The sequence below is a fragment of the Tauraco erythrolophus genome, chromosome 2, assembly GCF_009769465.1.
Source record: "Tauraco erythrolophus isolate bTauEry1 chromosome 2, bTauEry1.pri, whole genome shotgun sequence".
Taxonomy (NCBI): domain Eukaryota; kingdom Metazoa; phylum Chordata; class Aves; order Musophagiformes; family Musophagidae; genus Tauraco; species Tauraco erythrolophus.
In genome coordinates this window covers 125,998,072-126,015,907 of record NC_141466.1, presented here as the reverse complement: position 1 = coordinate 126,015,907, position 17,836 = coordinate 125,998,072, and the positions used below count along the sequence as shown (strand labels likewise).

Here is a 17,836-nt window from a genome sequence, read left to right as displayed (position 1 = left end):
TAGGATGTAAGTATGTATAGTTCACCTTCTCAGAGTAGTTACTGGATGAACTAAACTTGTCAGAACAAATTTGAGACACCTCTCTCCTGCAATTGGTCATTATTTGCCTCATTGCACAAATATATTGGTAGCAGCCATTATAGAAGGGCACAACGTTAATCTTACGTTCAGGTTTGTAATTTTTTCTTCTTTTTTTTTCAGATGTGGAAGGGTAGAAGTGAAACATGAGGTCTTGTGAAAAAGGTTTATTTATCTTTTGTCTGAAGTTTTACTATGACTTGCTTATCATGTATAAACAACAGCTATTTTTTGTCAGAAATATGACACTATTTGTTTTCTAGTACCTTAAAATCTTTGCTTTTTAATGGGTTTTAAAACTACGATCCTTTCTGAGAGAGAGTGAGTGTGAGCATTCCTTTTGGGTTTTGTTGACAATGGTTATATTTGAGAAATAAGATTGGTGTACGGACATCTTCTGTCACTCCTGAAACATGTCAGGTAGCTCAGGAGAGTGTGTGGGTGGTTGATCAGAGTTTCAGCACATCCCTTCTAAATGGTCCTGCCTAATCTTTACTTTACCAACTACTCTTGATCTTTCTCAGTACTTCCCAAATTTAGGAGCACGGGCACAGATGCGTGAACAGAAGTGTTATCCTAATGGAAAAGTCAGAGAAACGTTATCATATCTCTCAGAGGATTGGTATACTAGAATGGTGCTATGAAAAGATGTTACTGAGCTAGCCATAACGGGGGATTTTGTGGGGCCACAAAAGGAAAAAAAAAAAAAGTCTATAACGTCTTTGTTAGCCAGAACTTGGTTTATTGATTTGTAAAGTGTGCTAAACAGATTTAAGTTCTCCAAATACAAATGATTGCCAAAAGCCAGTCATGCTAATTTTCTTTTAGTTTTAAACAGAAGCTCTATATATCTACTTCTTTCTTCCAGCATCCATGTATATCTGCTTGTAGTTCGCTCTGTGCAAAATGTGTATCAGCTGTTTTTGGAGTGCTCAGTCTTTTCTGTTCCACGTTTCATGTCATGGTGAGGTTTCTGAATGTAAAGTAAACGGGAAAAATAGGTAACAAGACTTAAAAGTATTTTGAGTTGTCAGTTAATCCAGTTTCTGTACAACAAGGCAGACTCAGTTTTATCCAGAGCTAGTTTTATGCTAGTATATCTTGAAGGCTATTCCGGAGCCTCTTAGCCCATAAGCTGTGCCACTCTATTTTTGGATTTTGTTAAGATACTGACATAACTGCTTTCTGGTATTTTCGTTAGACAGTATGAGCTTTGACTGTAAATAGAATATTCCTGACAGAGAGGTTTGTTTATACCCAACCTAGACATGTTTAACTGCTTTTAGCAGTTAAACTAGCTTCATGTTAAACTGCTTTTATGAGTAGAAAGTTCTTTTTAACGTCTGATTTAGATCACCTTGGCTGTGATTTAAGCATGTTGATGCTTTCCAGAGCATAGATTATTCTCTTCCTCTTGCAGTTACATTTTACATGTTTGGCGATTCTTAGGCTGCAGTCATTAGGGTTTTCTCTTCTCTTTAGACTAGACAATTCAAATTCTTTCATTCTTTCCTCAAAACTTACTTGACCAGACTTTATGCTTCTCTTTCCAGTTGGTTCACCTGTTCTTTCTCAAAAAGCATTGCCCAAAGCTTGATGGAGTACTTCAGCCGAGACCTACATACTGCTTAGTAGCGGTAGAGTGGTTTGTCCTTTTGCCCTTAATGTTATTTTCTGAAGAGATGGCTGGTTTTTTTTCTCTAACTCCTTTTAGCTTTAATATTGCTTCCTGTAGAGTTGTCGGCTATTTCTGAGTACCGTTGTGCTCTGCTGAAGTCTGTTTTTCTTCTGTTCCATTTCCTGATTTTGCTAAGTCCCTTGATTTCTACCATTTTATGATCAGTATAAATGAAAACTTTAAGACGCCCTAATGTCTACTTAAACTACTTCCAAGGTGCAGCAATGTTTTAAGTATTGTTTTTTAATTTGCCCCACAGCAATATGGGAAGAAATAATATTGGAGGTAAGACAAAGGCTTACAAAATGTCCACAACTGTTTTTTCCATGAGCAATGGGTCTAATGAAGTCTTATTTCATCTTACTTTGTGTCCAGCATCTTCTGCCACCCCAGAACATCTGAACTTGCCTACCACATCCTCTCTTTCCAGATGGGCAAGAGACAGAATGTGCTGAACCTTGTTTAGAGCTATGTAGATGCTGGCTCATGGGTCATTACACCTGTGCTTGTGTAATTCACTCTAAGAGTGGCTAATGAGCCAAGTTATGGCTGTCTTTCCTTCAGCACATGATTTAGATCTCTTTACACTATCAAGTCAGATTTTCCTGAAGCTTTTAGGAAAGTTCATATCTTGAAGACTTCTGTTCTCTCATCGGATTTGATTGAAATTGGTCTACAAACTCAAAAGCCACTAGAGAGGTACTTGCAGAGAGAGAGATAACATAAGGGCATAAGCCATTGCTTTCTTAGAAAACAGGTTAAAATCATTCAAATCCAAAGGCTTATCTAACTGGCTTTTTGCTTCTTGCTATGCATTAGAAAAGGTGTCTTCATTTGCTGAACCAACAAAACATGCTTCAGTCACCCCTTTGTCTCAGTATTCTTGCACCTGATTTCTGTCCCTTGAATTTCTGCTGTGCTGCTTTTTCCTAATCTTTGTCTTTTCAGCCAAGAACCATAGCCTCTAGGTGTTTGCCTCTAGATAGATGTGGATCTTCTGATGAAAATTAGTACATGGTGGGGTGAGGACTTTTATTTTTGGTCTATATCAAGACTGCTATCAGGTCGAGGAGAGCATTTATTTAAGGGTGATTTCTGCAAACCTGATAAGTTACGGAAGGTTCAGATGAGAGAAAGCCAGTCATTCTTATCTTCTGTGTTATGACTCACATAATTACTGGAACAATTCATAAAGAGTATTTTAATGTATGATGTATTAAAAAATCGTGTAACACTTTATTTCTAGGTTCTTTTTAATTGATCTTCAAGCAACTGAAGTAGTATACAATTATTTTGTTTTGAGCTCTAAGATTGAATTAGCCAATTTGATAATGGTTGATGAATATTATCACAATTGAATGGACATTAAGAAGTCATCAAGGCCCAGATAATCTTTTGCATTTGCACAAGGCAGAAATTGAAATCAGTAAGAAACAACAGCCTCTTGAAGAACTGTAATACCACCTCTGGGATCCTGGAGGAGTCCACCTGTGAGTTCCTCATAGGTATAGAGATGGGCATTGCTTAATCATAACAGATTGAAACCACCTTTTCTTGATATTTTCCAAACAAAATATAGCTAGAGAAGGATTTTGTTGTTCCTGTAGAGTTTTAGGTGGGAAAAAAAAATCTGAAGTAAGTAATTGGATGTCCTCTGTTAAAATATAGAACTTTTCTGCATTACGGCACAAGTTGGTGAATTCTGGTTGCTCTAAACTTTCTGGGGCTCTTGCAAGATAGTTTGAGGATAAGTGGTTTTCAGCCCTTTGTCGTGTTGTTACATTAAATGATGCACTGATTTGATCAGGTATGCCAATTCCTATGGTGGCTTTGGTATAGTCCATCTGGCTTTAAATATGCCATGGGCACTGCTGCCAAGTTGCCTAACTATTGCTTAAATGAATTCTTGTCTTCTTGTTCGACAGCTTCTTTTGTGTTTGAAGGTGTCAAGCTATTCATTTTCTCAACTTTATTCCCACTGTGATGTGCCGTGAGACTATTGACATGTTTATAGGATGGCTGTCTCCCTCATCTTCCTTGAATTCTTCTACCTAAAAAACAATGTGCTATATAATAAGTGAGTTTATTCTGAATGTGTTTTTTTTCTCTAGGGCTCTTTTTTGATGCGTAAGTCCTATCATAGTTCAGAGAAGGACCTTATCTACCCATATAGTCATCTTTCTGCTGAGTTTTTGATTCTCCTACCTGTAAAACTAGCAACACAAATCCCAATTGCCTCTTTCACAGCTGTTCTTGAGAAAATTCTGCTTTCCCTAACATTACATTGGTAATTTTTTATTATAGTTTTTAATATCTCTGTCTTTCCTCTTTGTCTGTGGTGCCAAGAGATTGGTATTTAAATATCATTTTAAAGTAGTTAATTATCTTGGAAGAGATAGCATAAATCCAGCTAAGACTCTGCTTGCATTAACAAAATTGGCAATGATTTTCTCTGTCATCACCTTTCTGAAATATGATACGTTATTCCTTGGAATAATAGGAATGTCTTGGAAGGCACACTGTTTTGATTTAACCTGTGCATAACTCTCAGAATAATTAGAATAATGTGCAAATTATTCTAATGATAAGCAACTTTCAAGTAGGAAATGTGAATCCTGTAAATTAGATTTGTGATCCTTTAAAAAGCAACCTGGTGTATTAAGCCTTCCAGAAGTCTTCATCAAAACAGGTGTTTTCATCTCAGGAACCAATGATGGCCTGAAACTGTTTCTGAAGTTTTAATACATTAAAATATTGAAGCTTGTGATGTATTTGGTGTGATCTAGGAAAGTCCAGAGACACATCCATTCAGATAGGAGATGATGTGTCTCATTATTAAGCTGTTTCCATTTGTCTCCTACACAAAATCCTGGCTGTATTTGAAGCTGTTCTACTATATAATGGGAAAAGCTCTGAGATCCAGTGATGACTCAGTCATGGAAGTTAGTGCATAAGATCTGTCTGTTCACCTATAGCGTTTTCTTCACCAGAGAATTTTACAGGGAAAGCAATTTGATGCTAGTTAAAACATTCTTTGGTGCTCCTTGCAAAGTCACTGTGTGGGAAATGGAGTTGGTGGATTGCTTCATGTAGATTTTAGCTCAGAATCCACACTGGGCGAAATCACTAACAGTCTGGTTAGATCATCTCAAGCGTCTTTCCCTTCACTTACAGTCTTGTAACTTATTAAAAAAAATGTATATGAGATCCATAGAATTAATTTCTAAATGCTAAATCACTTCTGGAAAAAATTTCCTGTATTAGTAGATCATCACCAATGATGTGCAGAAACTGACAACCTTTGAAGTGATACCACTTCATCATCATCTTTTTTGTTCGTTTGTTTATTCTTAAAGCCGAAGATTTGAATGATGGGGAGATATTCTGATACGGCCACACAGTGTGAATCTTGTCGCTTACTGTAAGATTTGGAAACAATAGCAAACACTTGCTGCAACTTGATGCCATGAACTATGTGAGGATTGCTGTAACCTAGGCGTTTCATCCAGTTCTTTTGTCTGATTCAACGTGCCTGGCTTTCTACTGTGTTATTGCTGTAAAGTTAGGAAATACCTTCTGGGGTTTTGTAAGTATCTCTCTGGGTAGTGAACTTCATTGTTTTGTCTCTAATAAGCTCCATCTTTGCCCTCATGCTTTCCTAGTTATGTTGAGTCCACTGTGAATTTTCTGGGAGTAAACAGAGTGATAGCTGTATCAGGCATACATATTCCTTTTCCTTTCAAGTGTTTCTTGCTATTGCTTGCAATATACAGGTGTAAAGCCATTGGGAGAAGTTTACTATGCAATTTTTTTTATCTCCCATGTACTGCACTTTAAGTCCCTTAGTTGATATTGGATAGTATCTGTTACGGTTTATATCACAATTTCTGAAACCTGCAGTGCAAAGTAGTGTTTTCTTGGATTTTTGTCCCTATCATCACATTATAGTTTCATGATTTCTGCTGGCATTTGTCCTGACTCTTTGTACTCAACTCTAAGCTTCTGTGCTGTAAAGAGATGTATGTGGCTTTTCTTTTGACAAGCAGTGTAGTATGACCATTCTGCAATGTGCAGTTCTACTTGCTGGACTAAATTCATACCAGATGAAAACATGTGCTGATCTGTAGTTTTTGTGAAAATTGCACACAGCCAGTTTATTTAATAACTGCAAACAAATATTTACTGATGCCAGAATGCACATTGCTTGTAGTGTGTGCAGGGCTAGAAATTCATATCCTGACATACCAGGCTAAGAGGTTTTTTGAATGAGTACGAATATCTGCATAAAAACTTACAAAACTTGGACAATGAAATGTGCACCTTCCCAAGTTCACTGTTTTTCTAGTTTAGACCTCTTGGCACTGCTGTCTCTAGACTTTTGCCAACTTCTTTTCTTCCTGAATGTTATTTATGAGTGAGTCTTCTGCATCCTTCCAACATCCTATGTTGCACTCAAAAGTATCATTTTAGCATCAAAGTGTTAGTCTGAAAATTATATAGTAAGGGTGTTGTTTTCCTAATTATATAACAATGTTTTCAATTTAACAGGATATTTCTAATGTGCTTGTCATTCATGTCTGTGTTTTCGTGGTATTAGTGTCGTAGTCAATGTTGCAGGACTTGATTATTTGGTGTTGAAATAATTTATTATAAGGTGAATGTGTTGGAGTTTCACTTGTGCTCGAAAGAAAAAATGATGCAAATGTGGAAGGTGAAGATCCCGTCTTTTCGTACCTTGGATGGTATTTGCCTGTAGTATGCTGTCATGAATTTGTACAGAGAGGCTGCAAGTTTTTAGTCAATATTGAGATGATAGTTGATTAACAAATCAAAAGCCGTTTCCTGGTGCTTGTGAAGTGTATGGTTAAAAGACCCAATTTTCCTCTGAATCTCAATCTCAAGTAGCAGAACAGAACAAGCAGCAGTTATTTACAGGGAGCAAACTTTTCAGAGTTCCTCACTTGTTAAATTCTAAATCTCTGACAAGTTCACATGGATTTCTAAGTTATTCTGAAGGTGTCTTATATTTCCTAAACCTTCTGGACAGTCTTGGAAATTCTACTCTTAGACCTTATCGACTGCCTTACTACCAGGCATATATTTTTGCTTGAAACCTCAGCAGAAATCAATAATCAGTCTAACCAAGGATTCTGCAGACACACAGTAATAAGAACTAAAATTTTTTTTACTTGGTTGCTACTTATAGTTTGTGTTTTGTGAAGATTATACTTTTTTATTACTGTCACATTGCAAGAGGCTGCAACGTTCATTTTAGCACTTTCTAGTCATATAAGTTTCACACCTATTTTTGGTTTAACTCTTGTCTGTTTAGCTCAGTAAGCTATGAATTCCCCATGTAGCCATTTTTGTTTTAAATTTTAGAAACTTCAGCCTGTAAGATCTGAAATGTCCTGTAAAAGAAAAGAAACCACATACTTAAAGTAAAGGATATCATTGCCAGTAGCTGAAGAGATTTGCAAAGTAATCTCAATTTGTGTCAATAGTATATTCATTTTAGGAAATTTCTCATTTTCATAATTTTAATTTCTTTTTTTCTTCTCCTGGGAACTGCGTGCAATCAGTAAGAATCCCCCAGTGTCTAATGGATGCCTAGGTGTAGTGGATTTGGGGAAAGTGTAATAATTATGGCAGTCAACCTGGTGGGTTTGCATAGAACCTGACAGTTTGAGACTCAGCCTTCTGATAATAATGATCCATAGAGGACAGAATTGCATACCAGCCACTTCCAACTGTGACTATCCAGTGGCAAGCTCTGAGTGGGATTCAGCCAAACCGTACCCTTCTCATGGCTAAAATGGGATCCTGCCTTACCCCATCTTCAGCTTCTGCTCCAGAAGAGTGTGGGCCTCTATAGGTCCTGTCAACCCCACGTGGCTGTCTCTCACATCCTAGTGTCACCTACATTTAGGGTCTCATCCCAGAAGTTTTTCTTCTAATGCTAGGGAGGAAACAGCTGTTTCGAACCAAACCATCTGCAAGCAATCAGATGTTGTGTCAGTGATTGTCAGTCTATTGTCCCATCAGTTCTTAACTGTACCAACACACTGTCCTAATTTGCTCAAGATTTCAATGTCATCTTGAAATCTGGCAGGTATTGAGTAAATGTGGCTATCACTTGTTCCACAGTTTTCAACACCTATGTCTTCATAATACATATCTGTCTTTAAAGCTTTATGTACATCAACTTGCATTGTTTTTTTAATAGGTTGTATGCAACAGCATGATAAAATCTAATCCAGAAACATATGAAACGTTCTTCTTAAACTGAGGGGAGAGTAAAATAAAGTTTCATCCACTTCTGGATCAGATTTTATTTCTAGTGAGGAACTTATGTTTAAAGACGGAGACTTTATTATTCTCCCATTAGTTTTATTTCAAGGATACAGCTGTCTGCACCTACTGCTGCTGTATTGGAAGTGGCAATCATAGCTCAAAAAATGTTTAATTAAGGAGAAGTTTCATAAAGCAGATTGGGATTTCTGGATTTCTTTAGCATTTATGTTGTCTCTACAGAACAGTCTTGCATGAAAACAGGAGTTCTGGGGTCTCAGTTTCCTTGACGCAACTCCACTCACACAGGTTTACTCCTAACTTATGCCAGCATAAATGATTAGCTCTTTGCTGGTAAATTAATCAGGACCAGCACACACGTTTAGTACTGTGACATTATGTCTATGCTGTTCAATTTCTAGCTCTCCCCTTGATACAAATCTGGCTCATGCTAACTAGCACTATTCCAGAGGCTACAAGACCTAAAAGCAATGAAAGATTCTCTCCTCACTTTAAGGGTAGTATGAACAAATATTTAAGTATTATTCATGCTGTTGCATAGCTATCTTTTATTTTTCTTTGCTGATGCAAATACCATGTTTTGTAACTATTCCTTATAAAGTGTTGCCAGGAATGTGCTTAATAGACTGCGAGGTTAGTTTACAGTATTATTACAGCAAGCTATTTTGATTAAAATTATGTTAATTAAAACTATATTTGGTGTTTTATACTGGTGCCCATTCTGATAGCACTGTTAGATTTGTTGTTAGTGTTCGTTTCTGCATTTTAAAAGCTGAAGGCGTTTAGGAGGGGATTCTTCATTAGGGGGGAGTTTCAAAGTACTTTGGATAACTACAGAATATGGAGATCTAAGAGGTATTGCACTTAAAACTGACTTTACTGCATTGACATCACTTCTGTTGACTTCCTTGGCACCAAAATCTTGCCCAGGAATTCTCTTGCTGCGAGTGTCTTACTGGAACCAATTTGAAGCTGTGGTTTAAGGCTGCTACCAAATCTGCGGACATGGGTTCTCTGTAACTGTGCTACAGACAGAGTTGTGAGGCTGAGCTGCCAGTGTTACCTTGGGTATCGAGAGAGAGTACAAGGCAGCCTGATTAATAAGCTAAGAAGAGACTCAACACACAGAAATTGCATATTATAATCCTCATTGCGCCTTTGGTTTCTGTGAAGTCAATGAAATTCTAAATTTGTCAAACTCCATGGCAAAACAGCCGTTCATTTTGAATTTCATCTATAGCCTTTCTGCATTGGATGTCTATACATTGCGTTAGTGGATTCCTTGCATTTGTGCCTGGAAATTATCTTTATTCTGTGACAGACTACTGAGAAATCATTTTGATTTAGAATGCCAGCAGAATTTTTAAAGCAAGTCAATAAAGTGGGGATTAGTATATCACAAAGGAGATTTACTCAAGATTTCTAAAGGAAGCCAAACATTAAATTGCTGAGTAGCTCTGGACTACTGCTTAAGTTGGTTGAGGTGATCTTTTTGCCACAGAAATGAAGGGTTACAAATAAGATATGATTTTTGAAAAGGTGACCAGGGAGATGCTGGGAATGGAGTTCCCCAAGGATCTCTTATTGGACCTGTGCTCTCTCATGTTTTCACCAATGGTCTGGAAAAAGGGGTAAGGAAAAACAGGTGACAATATGTGTTGACAATACCAAATTGTTCTGAGTAGTGAAAAATTAGTCCTGGACAGCAAGCACTGCAGAAAGTTCTTGTTGGTAGTGTGTAATGCTGATAAAACAGTAGACAAAATTGCAGGTCACTAAATAAGCAGCAATGAATGAGTCTGGAGAAATCGTCATAAGAATGCACAAATAGTGTGCTCTAAATTAGGTATTTATTGCCACTGAGGAAGGATATATTGTAATCATAAGAGACATTCCTGAAACTGAGAACTGTGGCAAGGAGGCAAATAGAATGTTAACAATCTTTAAAAAAAGCAACAGAAAACGAGACAAAGCATTGTTTGCAGATGTATAAATCCATACTGTGTCCTCAAGTGTAAGCAATTTCGATTCCCTTCCCCTGCATCTCAAAAAGATATTATTGAACTTTGCAGAATGAAGAGAAAGTTGAGCATTGAAATATAGATTATTTTTTTTTACTATTATTAAATCTCTGAAAGGGCAAGAACACTAGACTAGATTTAAATAGATCAAGATTCTTCAGCTTGGGAAGAGACAAGTGGAGAGGCAGAAGTCATTTAAGTACAGAAAATTATGAGTAGTGTAATTGGTTGAGTAGGAAAGCTAAACAGACAACAATGGTCAAATAAAATTGTCAAATAGAATTATCAGGTAATTTTATAATTAAAAAAGTAAACACTTTTATAACAGATTAAATAAATTATCAAAATTCACAATTCATTTCCACAGTATTTGTGGGTTCAGAAATGATGAACAAATTCATAGTTATCCCCTGATTACTATTAAATGTGACAATGCAATCTCAAAGCCACCAGTTGCTGGAAGTTGGGAGAATATATGGAGGAAAGTAGCATTGTCTGTTTTTGTTTTTGGAATCTTTGCCTAATCATCTGCTATTTTGGATTGCTACAGTTGAGATATGGAGCTAAAAAATGTGCCGTCTACTACTGGTGTTATTACAGATAATATACTTGTAAGTGTAGAATTCAGCAGAGCACCCAGTGTGTAACTAGTGTTATTAGTGATCTCTGAATTGTTTTAGGCATTTGTAGATCTGCTGTATTTGATTTTGGTGCCAGCAATAGCTTAATTACATCTCTCTTCACTGTCTAGGTGCTTTAAATGCACAGTCTCAAATTCCACCTCTTTCTTCTCAAATAAAACTTTATGATAACATGTAAAAAGTCAACAGTAATGTGATGCAAATTGGCAATTAGCCATTCATCCACTGACCATTTAGGTTGGCTGAAATTGTTGAACTTCCTCATGACATGAAGTCAGTCACCTGTACCCCAGTGCTTGGATTTGAAGTGCTGCACAAAAGCATTCACATCACCACTTTCCAAAAGCAGCAAATCCAATTGGTTTGGTTATTCCAATTCTGAGACTCTCTGCTTTTTTTGTGGGACTCTAGGGATGGATGAAATGCTCTTTGTTTTCTTCATTTAAGTTTTTAGACAAGATGTCACTGTATTTTTCTGAATTTATTCTCCCATCCTTGTACTAACCTTGCACTCTTTTAAGACTCCTAGTTTTCATCATTCATAGACTGGAGAATTTGGGTCGCAGTCTGACTCCGCATTCTTCGTACTTTCTTACTATTGATGACATTTACTCTAGCTGTTTGTGTTAAGCATAGTAGGTGACAGTGGTTACATGTTTAAATACATATGTCATACCAACTGCATAAAACAGCAGCAGCTGAAATTAGAGTTCCACAACAGAAGAGTTTTATTGCAGAAGAGTTTTGCAAGGCACGAATCTGATATGAGCTTCCCTATTCCTTTACCAATAAGATATATAACAGCAAAGTGTTTCTTAATAAAGTTGATAAACAGAATCATCACGCTAATCCTCTCCGCTGGGCTCAGGTGCATTATCACATCATCACAGCTCGACAAGCTCCAGTGTCAATCGAATTGCCACTGGTGACCATAAGTACGCTCTTAGCCCATGGCAAGTGCAAGGTAATACGACTGAGCTTAATCATCGATGAAGTACTTACTTTTTCTTGTTGTTGTGTGCACACAGCTGTTGTGGCTCATGTGAAATATGACTTGACCATGTATTTAACTCATCCTCATAAAACATTTTTCATGGTAAATAGGTTGCCTTAAAAGAGCAATTATCTTGAGGGAGGAGTGCATGTGTAGCATTGCTTCAAAGGTCTACCCTCACATGGTGAGGGCCAGTCCTGCATTCCTTCTCTCTCACAGGGCAGTAAGTCTTTCCAAAGTCTAAATGTGTTTCTATTTAGCCCTACCAGCAATTTTTTCCATTTTGGGTTTCCTTCTAAATCTTTATATTCTACTTTGAGCCAAACATCTTTTTTACTTATTTTTTTTTCTCTCTCTCCCAAGAAAATTTTGTGAATCTAGGACTGGACAGCTGAAATCAAAATCTTTTGAGGATAAAGGCATTTTAATGCAGTATGAAGATCAATAATGCTCTAGGTCTGACAAGTACAGTGAATTTGCAGTTATTCTTGGAATTATTATTCTATTTCAACTTACTGCATTACGTAAATAGATAATGTACTTTTTTAGTTCATCCGTCCCACAGGCAGCAATGTATTAATGGTATTTCTTCATATATTGGTAGTCTTCCTTTATAATAGGCTCAAAAATGTATGTCTTGTGTCTTTATTTTTCTTTTTTTTTTCACAGTGGGCACTATTTCTTCTGAATTACATTTTTTTATTTTTGAATTGGCAGGCTGGCTGTTACTAGACTGTGGCCGTAAATGCCATCATATTTTGCAGAAATAAGGAAGTCACCTCTCTTTCAAAGAATGATCTGATAAGCCTATTGAATATAGGTTGATTTGAGAAGATTACAACTGAAAAACTTCACTTCTTGAATTTGAAAATGGAAATTTTAGAATATTTTGTCCACACATGGTTGTAAATTTCTAGAAGTTGCTCAGAATAGGACCACTAATTCCAACAGGCAGACGTCTGTATGTCTCTGCTCCTTTTTTTTTTTTTTTTTCTTGAGTACCCTTAAAACTATGGAAGAGGTCACTGAAAATATGATTAGAAACATTTGTGAAATCAGAACAGAAATAGAAGACTGGGATCCTAACTGGTTTGGATCCTCAGATCTGAAGGACATCATGGTGAAGGTGCCCTATTTTAGACAGGATTTGTTGCATATGGGTTAGTTGCTGCAATTAGTTACACAAGACTTCCAGAAGCAGAGTCAGGCACAGTGTAGGTGAGTTTTTAATGCTGCCCTTCCCTTTTTATAGCTCTGTCTTGCAAGAACGGAGTATTGTGGTTTCCATTTAATCACCTTTGAAATAATTGTCCAATTACACAATAATATGTTGCCAATCTTTCATGAGTTTCACATGTTTCAAAATAGACAAGGGAGTGGTGTTGAAGACACCTGTAATTGAGGGCATTGGTGGAGAGGAGAGAAAATGGAAGATACTTGTAGTGGTCAGTAACAACTGCCGTGATAAAGGTCTTCCTCTTCAGGTATAGGTTGCATCAGCTGATACAGTGTGAGGTCTAAACGTCTCTCCTAATTTGTGGCGTATTAGAGATAAAGATTTGCCTCAAGGTCTAAGCTTTGATGAGATTAAGTGTATTAATCCCAAGTTTCTGTTCTATATTTTCAGAAGAATGGCATATCAAATGGAACTCTCTACAAAAAAACATTTATCGAGCACTTTGAACAGGCACCAATGTATGTTGCTGTTCTTACATTCGTGGGTTTTGGAGTGGGAACAATATTTGGCTACCTGCGAGATTTTATGAGAGCCTGGGGACTAGAAAAACGTAACGTTGCTGCAGAGAGAGAACAACAAAAAGTATGTATGAAAAAGACATCGTGTATCCACAGCTGAGTTTTCCCCTGCTTGCAAGTTATGTACGATACTGGAGTAACAAGGCAGACAGCTTTCATCTTGGAGAAGAACATTGCATAGGGATGAGAGGAATGACACACACTGCCATATAGTTAAACGCATGTTTATGAATATGTACCTGTATATATATGTAAAAATCATAATTTTCACGCAGAGAGATGTTCACCTTGTTCTAAGAGTGTCAGAATACTCTCAGCAAAATAGAATCTCAGTGTATTAGGTCAATGCACAGGAAAAGAAAACTCAGACATGCCTTATTGTTAAATATATCATCTCTTCAAATCTCTTAAGCATCAATTTGTCTTTGTCCCGTCTGGCTGTCTTCCTTTGTCCTTCCTAGGGATAGGCAGTGCTAAGTCTTTGTAATTGCTGACTTATGTTTGCTGAACTGCTGGTCACAGAGCACTCAGGAACCATTGTCCCAGCACAAAGTGAATGTAGCCTGAATTCTTGCAAGTCCTGACTTAAAAATTTTTTCATCCCACATAGTTCTAAGTGAAACTTGCCCCTCAGCAAGCTCAATTGCCTTCTAACTTTGTTTAGATTTTTTTGTTGCTCCTTCTTTTTTGCAGTTTGAGCCATCGTTTACAGTAACACTTGGCATAATGGAGGAGAAATGCAAATGGTGTTACTGTTCCTCTTACAAACAAAATTCCAAAAATTGTTTCCTGTTTTGACTTTTCAAAGATGCGTGTACTACTTAATGAAGTATCAGGGTGCAGTCTTTTTATCAGCATTCTCCTGGAGTATCCTTTTCAATTCATTTCATGATTTGGCCATTTGTTGAGCTATTTTGATTCCAGACATGCCAATTAAATCTTTTTACCATTCACCGTGGATTATGTGTTCATTTAACTCTCCAGTCTTCTGCATGTGTAACGACATGCTGTGTTATTTTATCAGTTTATTTTATCCAGTGTCTAATATGGCTTCATCGCTGTTTTGTATAAAACTTTGTTTAGACTCCATACCTTTCTTTTAATTTAATTTCTAAGTAAAATCCATAGATAAAAATTAATTAATTGTCAGTCAAACTGGTTGTCTTTTAACCGGCTGTTTGCACATCCAGTCTAGGTCAATAATGCCCGGACCAATTACACTGGACTAGCTTTAATCTAATGTATCCGGCATTTCATGAAATATAAGGAGTTGTTTATCCTAGTTTTGCAATCTGCTCCACATGTAGAGAGATGTTCAATTTGAAGCATTTGGTTTCTCCAAGTGAAAGAATCGTGGGTTCTTCCATTTCCAGCTTTCCAAGTATTGGACTTGAGAATTAGGCCAACTTATTGACCCTTCAAAAAAAACCCAAAACCCTACAAAAAAAACCCAGCCCCTAAAAAAGCCAACACTGTTTCAAGGGAATTAAAGTAAGATATTTGCTGATTTGAGTTGTTTGTGACATAGGAACATGTGGCGCTCATAGTTCTTTGTTTACTTATGAATCAATTTTTCCTTTTTAATGGGAATGACTTGATTGAGTACAGAAGCAGACGCTTTCCTAGCAATATAACCCTGTGCATGTTTTCAAACCAGGATTTTGTGCCACTTTATCAAGATTTTGAGAACTTTTACACCAGAAACCTCTATATGAGAATACGGGATAACTGGAACCGTCCAATATGCAGTGTCCCAGGGCCACAGTTTGACCTCATGGAACGCATTACAGATGATTACAACTGGACATTTAGGTGAGTCAGCTTACACTCCACAGCTGTCAGCTTCGTAAGAATACTCCTGATACATCTGTAAAGCACAGAAAGTTGCATCTAGCCCCTCATACCTAGAGCTTTGACTAATATACATCAGCATGGTTTTTTCTGAAATCAGTACTGTGCTGACAGCCTGTCCTCTTTCTTCTGAATATTGTTTGGAAATGCAGTATGGAAGGAACCGAACTCTTGTTGTAAAGGAATTTTGTTTGGCTGTGTCAGCACAAGACCACTTGCGCTTCATTTGTAATGACGGACCTTTTGTCGGAATATTAAAATGAAATTTGTGATATCCCTTGGTTAGGATTTAAATCATAATTTCTTGCATTGCATATATGTGGCTTCTTACTTACTTAGTAAGTCTTTAGCAGTGAATGTTAAGCAGTTTACAGCTTGAAGATTTCAGTGTACTGCAACTATTGCTGAGTTAAATTGATATGGAAATTTGCCACATAGTGTGTAGCTTGGCTATATTTCAGTTTATTGAGAATGTTTCATAATGTTTCCCACACTCAGGACTTTCTGGAAGCTGTTGACAATTTACTTGAAAAAAAATAGTGTCTTTAAGTTGTTCCCTATGTAAAGTCCTAGCTTTGTTTGTTTATTTACATCCCTAAAAGCACCATTTCGCCTAATACCAGTATATTGTCATCTATTGTCAGCTTGGAATCTGGAGAACATTCTGAGCAGGAGGCAGTATTTAGTCTGGAAAATAGAAAGGCTGGAAAATCTTTTAGGATGTTAAAGTATGAAGATTGTAAATTCCCAAATAGGAATTTGAGAGTGGAAGAAAATTTGATGGGAAAATTTTGGGGGTTTTACTTTCTTTTTGTTTGAGGTTGGAGGGAAAGTTGCACTATTCTTTAAAATTTGCTTTAATTATAGGTTTACAGGAAGGACTATCAAGAATGTAATCAATATGGGTTCTTATAACTACCTCGGCTTTGCAGAAACGGATGTTAATGCTTTGAAAACTGTGACCATAGAGTTACAAAAATATGGGACAGGAATCTGCAGTACCAGACAGGAAATGGGTGAGTAAACAACTAGATGGCCACCAAAGTTTCTATAACTATATGCTTTTTCTTACAGATATCTTGAAGGAATTGGATACTTAGGGAATTTTAGTCACATCAACAAGTACTTGTTTCACGATTAAAAATGATGCTGTGGGGTTTTTTATTCATTATCACCTAAGGATTATATTTTTTAAGGAAAAATATTATTAATTTTTGGAAAAGCAAAAACAAATGTGTCATATAGTGGCCTGGCATTTTTAATCATGGCAGTAACAGACTTATTTTTTAAAAGAAGTAAAATAAACTTTGAGACTTCAAGAATTGTTCTAGGGCAAATTTAATTGCATCATAGATTTATATCAGTTACCACATATAGAATGTTCTGATGAGTAAAATGAGCTTTTACTTTTTTTTTTAATCTTATGTTCTAAGAACATATTGTAATGTTTTATGAGACATTAATGGGCCCAACATAGAAATTTCTACTGTGCCTCTAAGGAATAAATTCAGGAAGGCTTTATATGTCCTTTATGATTTGTCTACTTTTTTTGGTTCGGAGGCTGCATGTAGTGTTACCTTCAACTGTATATTTTTACACAAAGCCTTGCATTCCTAGTGGTGCAATCAGCCTGCATTTCAGAGAAAACAATTTCCAGCCATAGAAATGCAAGGGGAGGTTTCTCTTCAGGCTTTATCTTTCTTGGGAGCTGTTAGAAGAAAAAAAAAGATAGGCTTCCCAGCATGAGCAGTCTTTTATAGATGGTTAGTTGTTGTGCTTTTTTTAATCCAGCAACCTGAAAAAAAGTCATTTTGTATCTCTCAAAGCAAATTCTTTTCCTCCAGAAATATTATGGAAAAAAAAAATATTTTTTTTTAATCTATTTAAAATCTTGTCTCCAGACAAAAAATAAAACAAACGTTGTCATCTGATTCTTATCTTGTCACAATGGTTTGATTTGCCAATAATAAATACGTCAGTGGCACCACTCAGAGAGGTTTTACAGGTTGACCCTACTTTCCTTTTGTGGGTGACCCATCTGGTGACTGCAGTATATTGTTTAACCTGCATTGTATGCTTGAAAGTGGTCACCATTACTAGTCATCTAAGGTATTGAAGGAACATTTCTCTGTGTCTTTTTCTCTTGGGTTCTGTTTTGTCTGAGAACATTTTGGGTTGTTTTCAGTAAGTCAAAGAACATGCCTAGTGTACCTCATTCTTTATCTTTTTTTTGGTGGAATTTTTTATATAGAGGACTTGCATGACTTTGACTTAGTCTCAAAAAAAACCAAACCAACCCTTATGAAAACATTGTTTCTGTCTTCAAATATTAAAAATCTTATTAGTTAACTTAATAATCTGTTTTGAGAGCCAGCGTATACAGATTTCTGGGACTTTCTCTTCATCTCAACTCATAGTTATCTTGACAGATTGAGCAAAGTTTTAGATTCACAACAAATAGTCCCATGAACTTGATCCAGACTATTCACAGTGCAAGAATGGGCTA

At 36.6% G+C, this 17,836-nt stretch overlaps 1 protein-coding gene across 1 annotated transcript in view; it reads left to right on the top strand.

Moving 5' to 3' along the window:
- The window catches only part of SPTLC3 (serine palmitoyltransferase long chain base subunit 3), an 88,209-nt gene that overhangs the window by 21,673 nt on the left and 48,700 nt on the right, over positions 1-17,836 (top strand). The window contains exons 2-4 of the mRNA XM_086631109.1: positions 13,352-13,543; positions 15,137-15,291; positions 16,198-16,346. Coding sequence (XP_086487235.1) covers positions 13,352-13,543; positions 15,137-15,291; positions 16,198-16,346 — 496 coding nt within the window. The remainder of the gene's footprint in view (positions 1-13,351; positions 13,544-15,136; positions 15,292-16,197; positions 16,347-17,836) is intronic.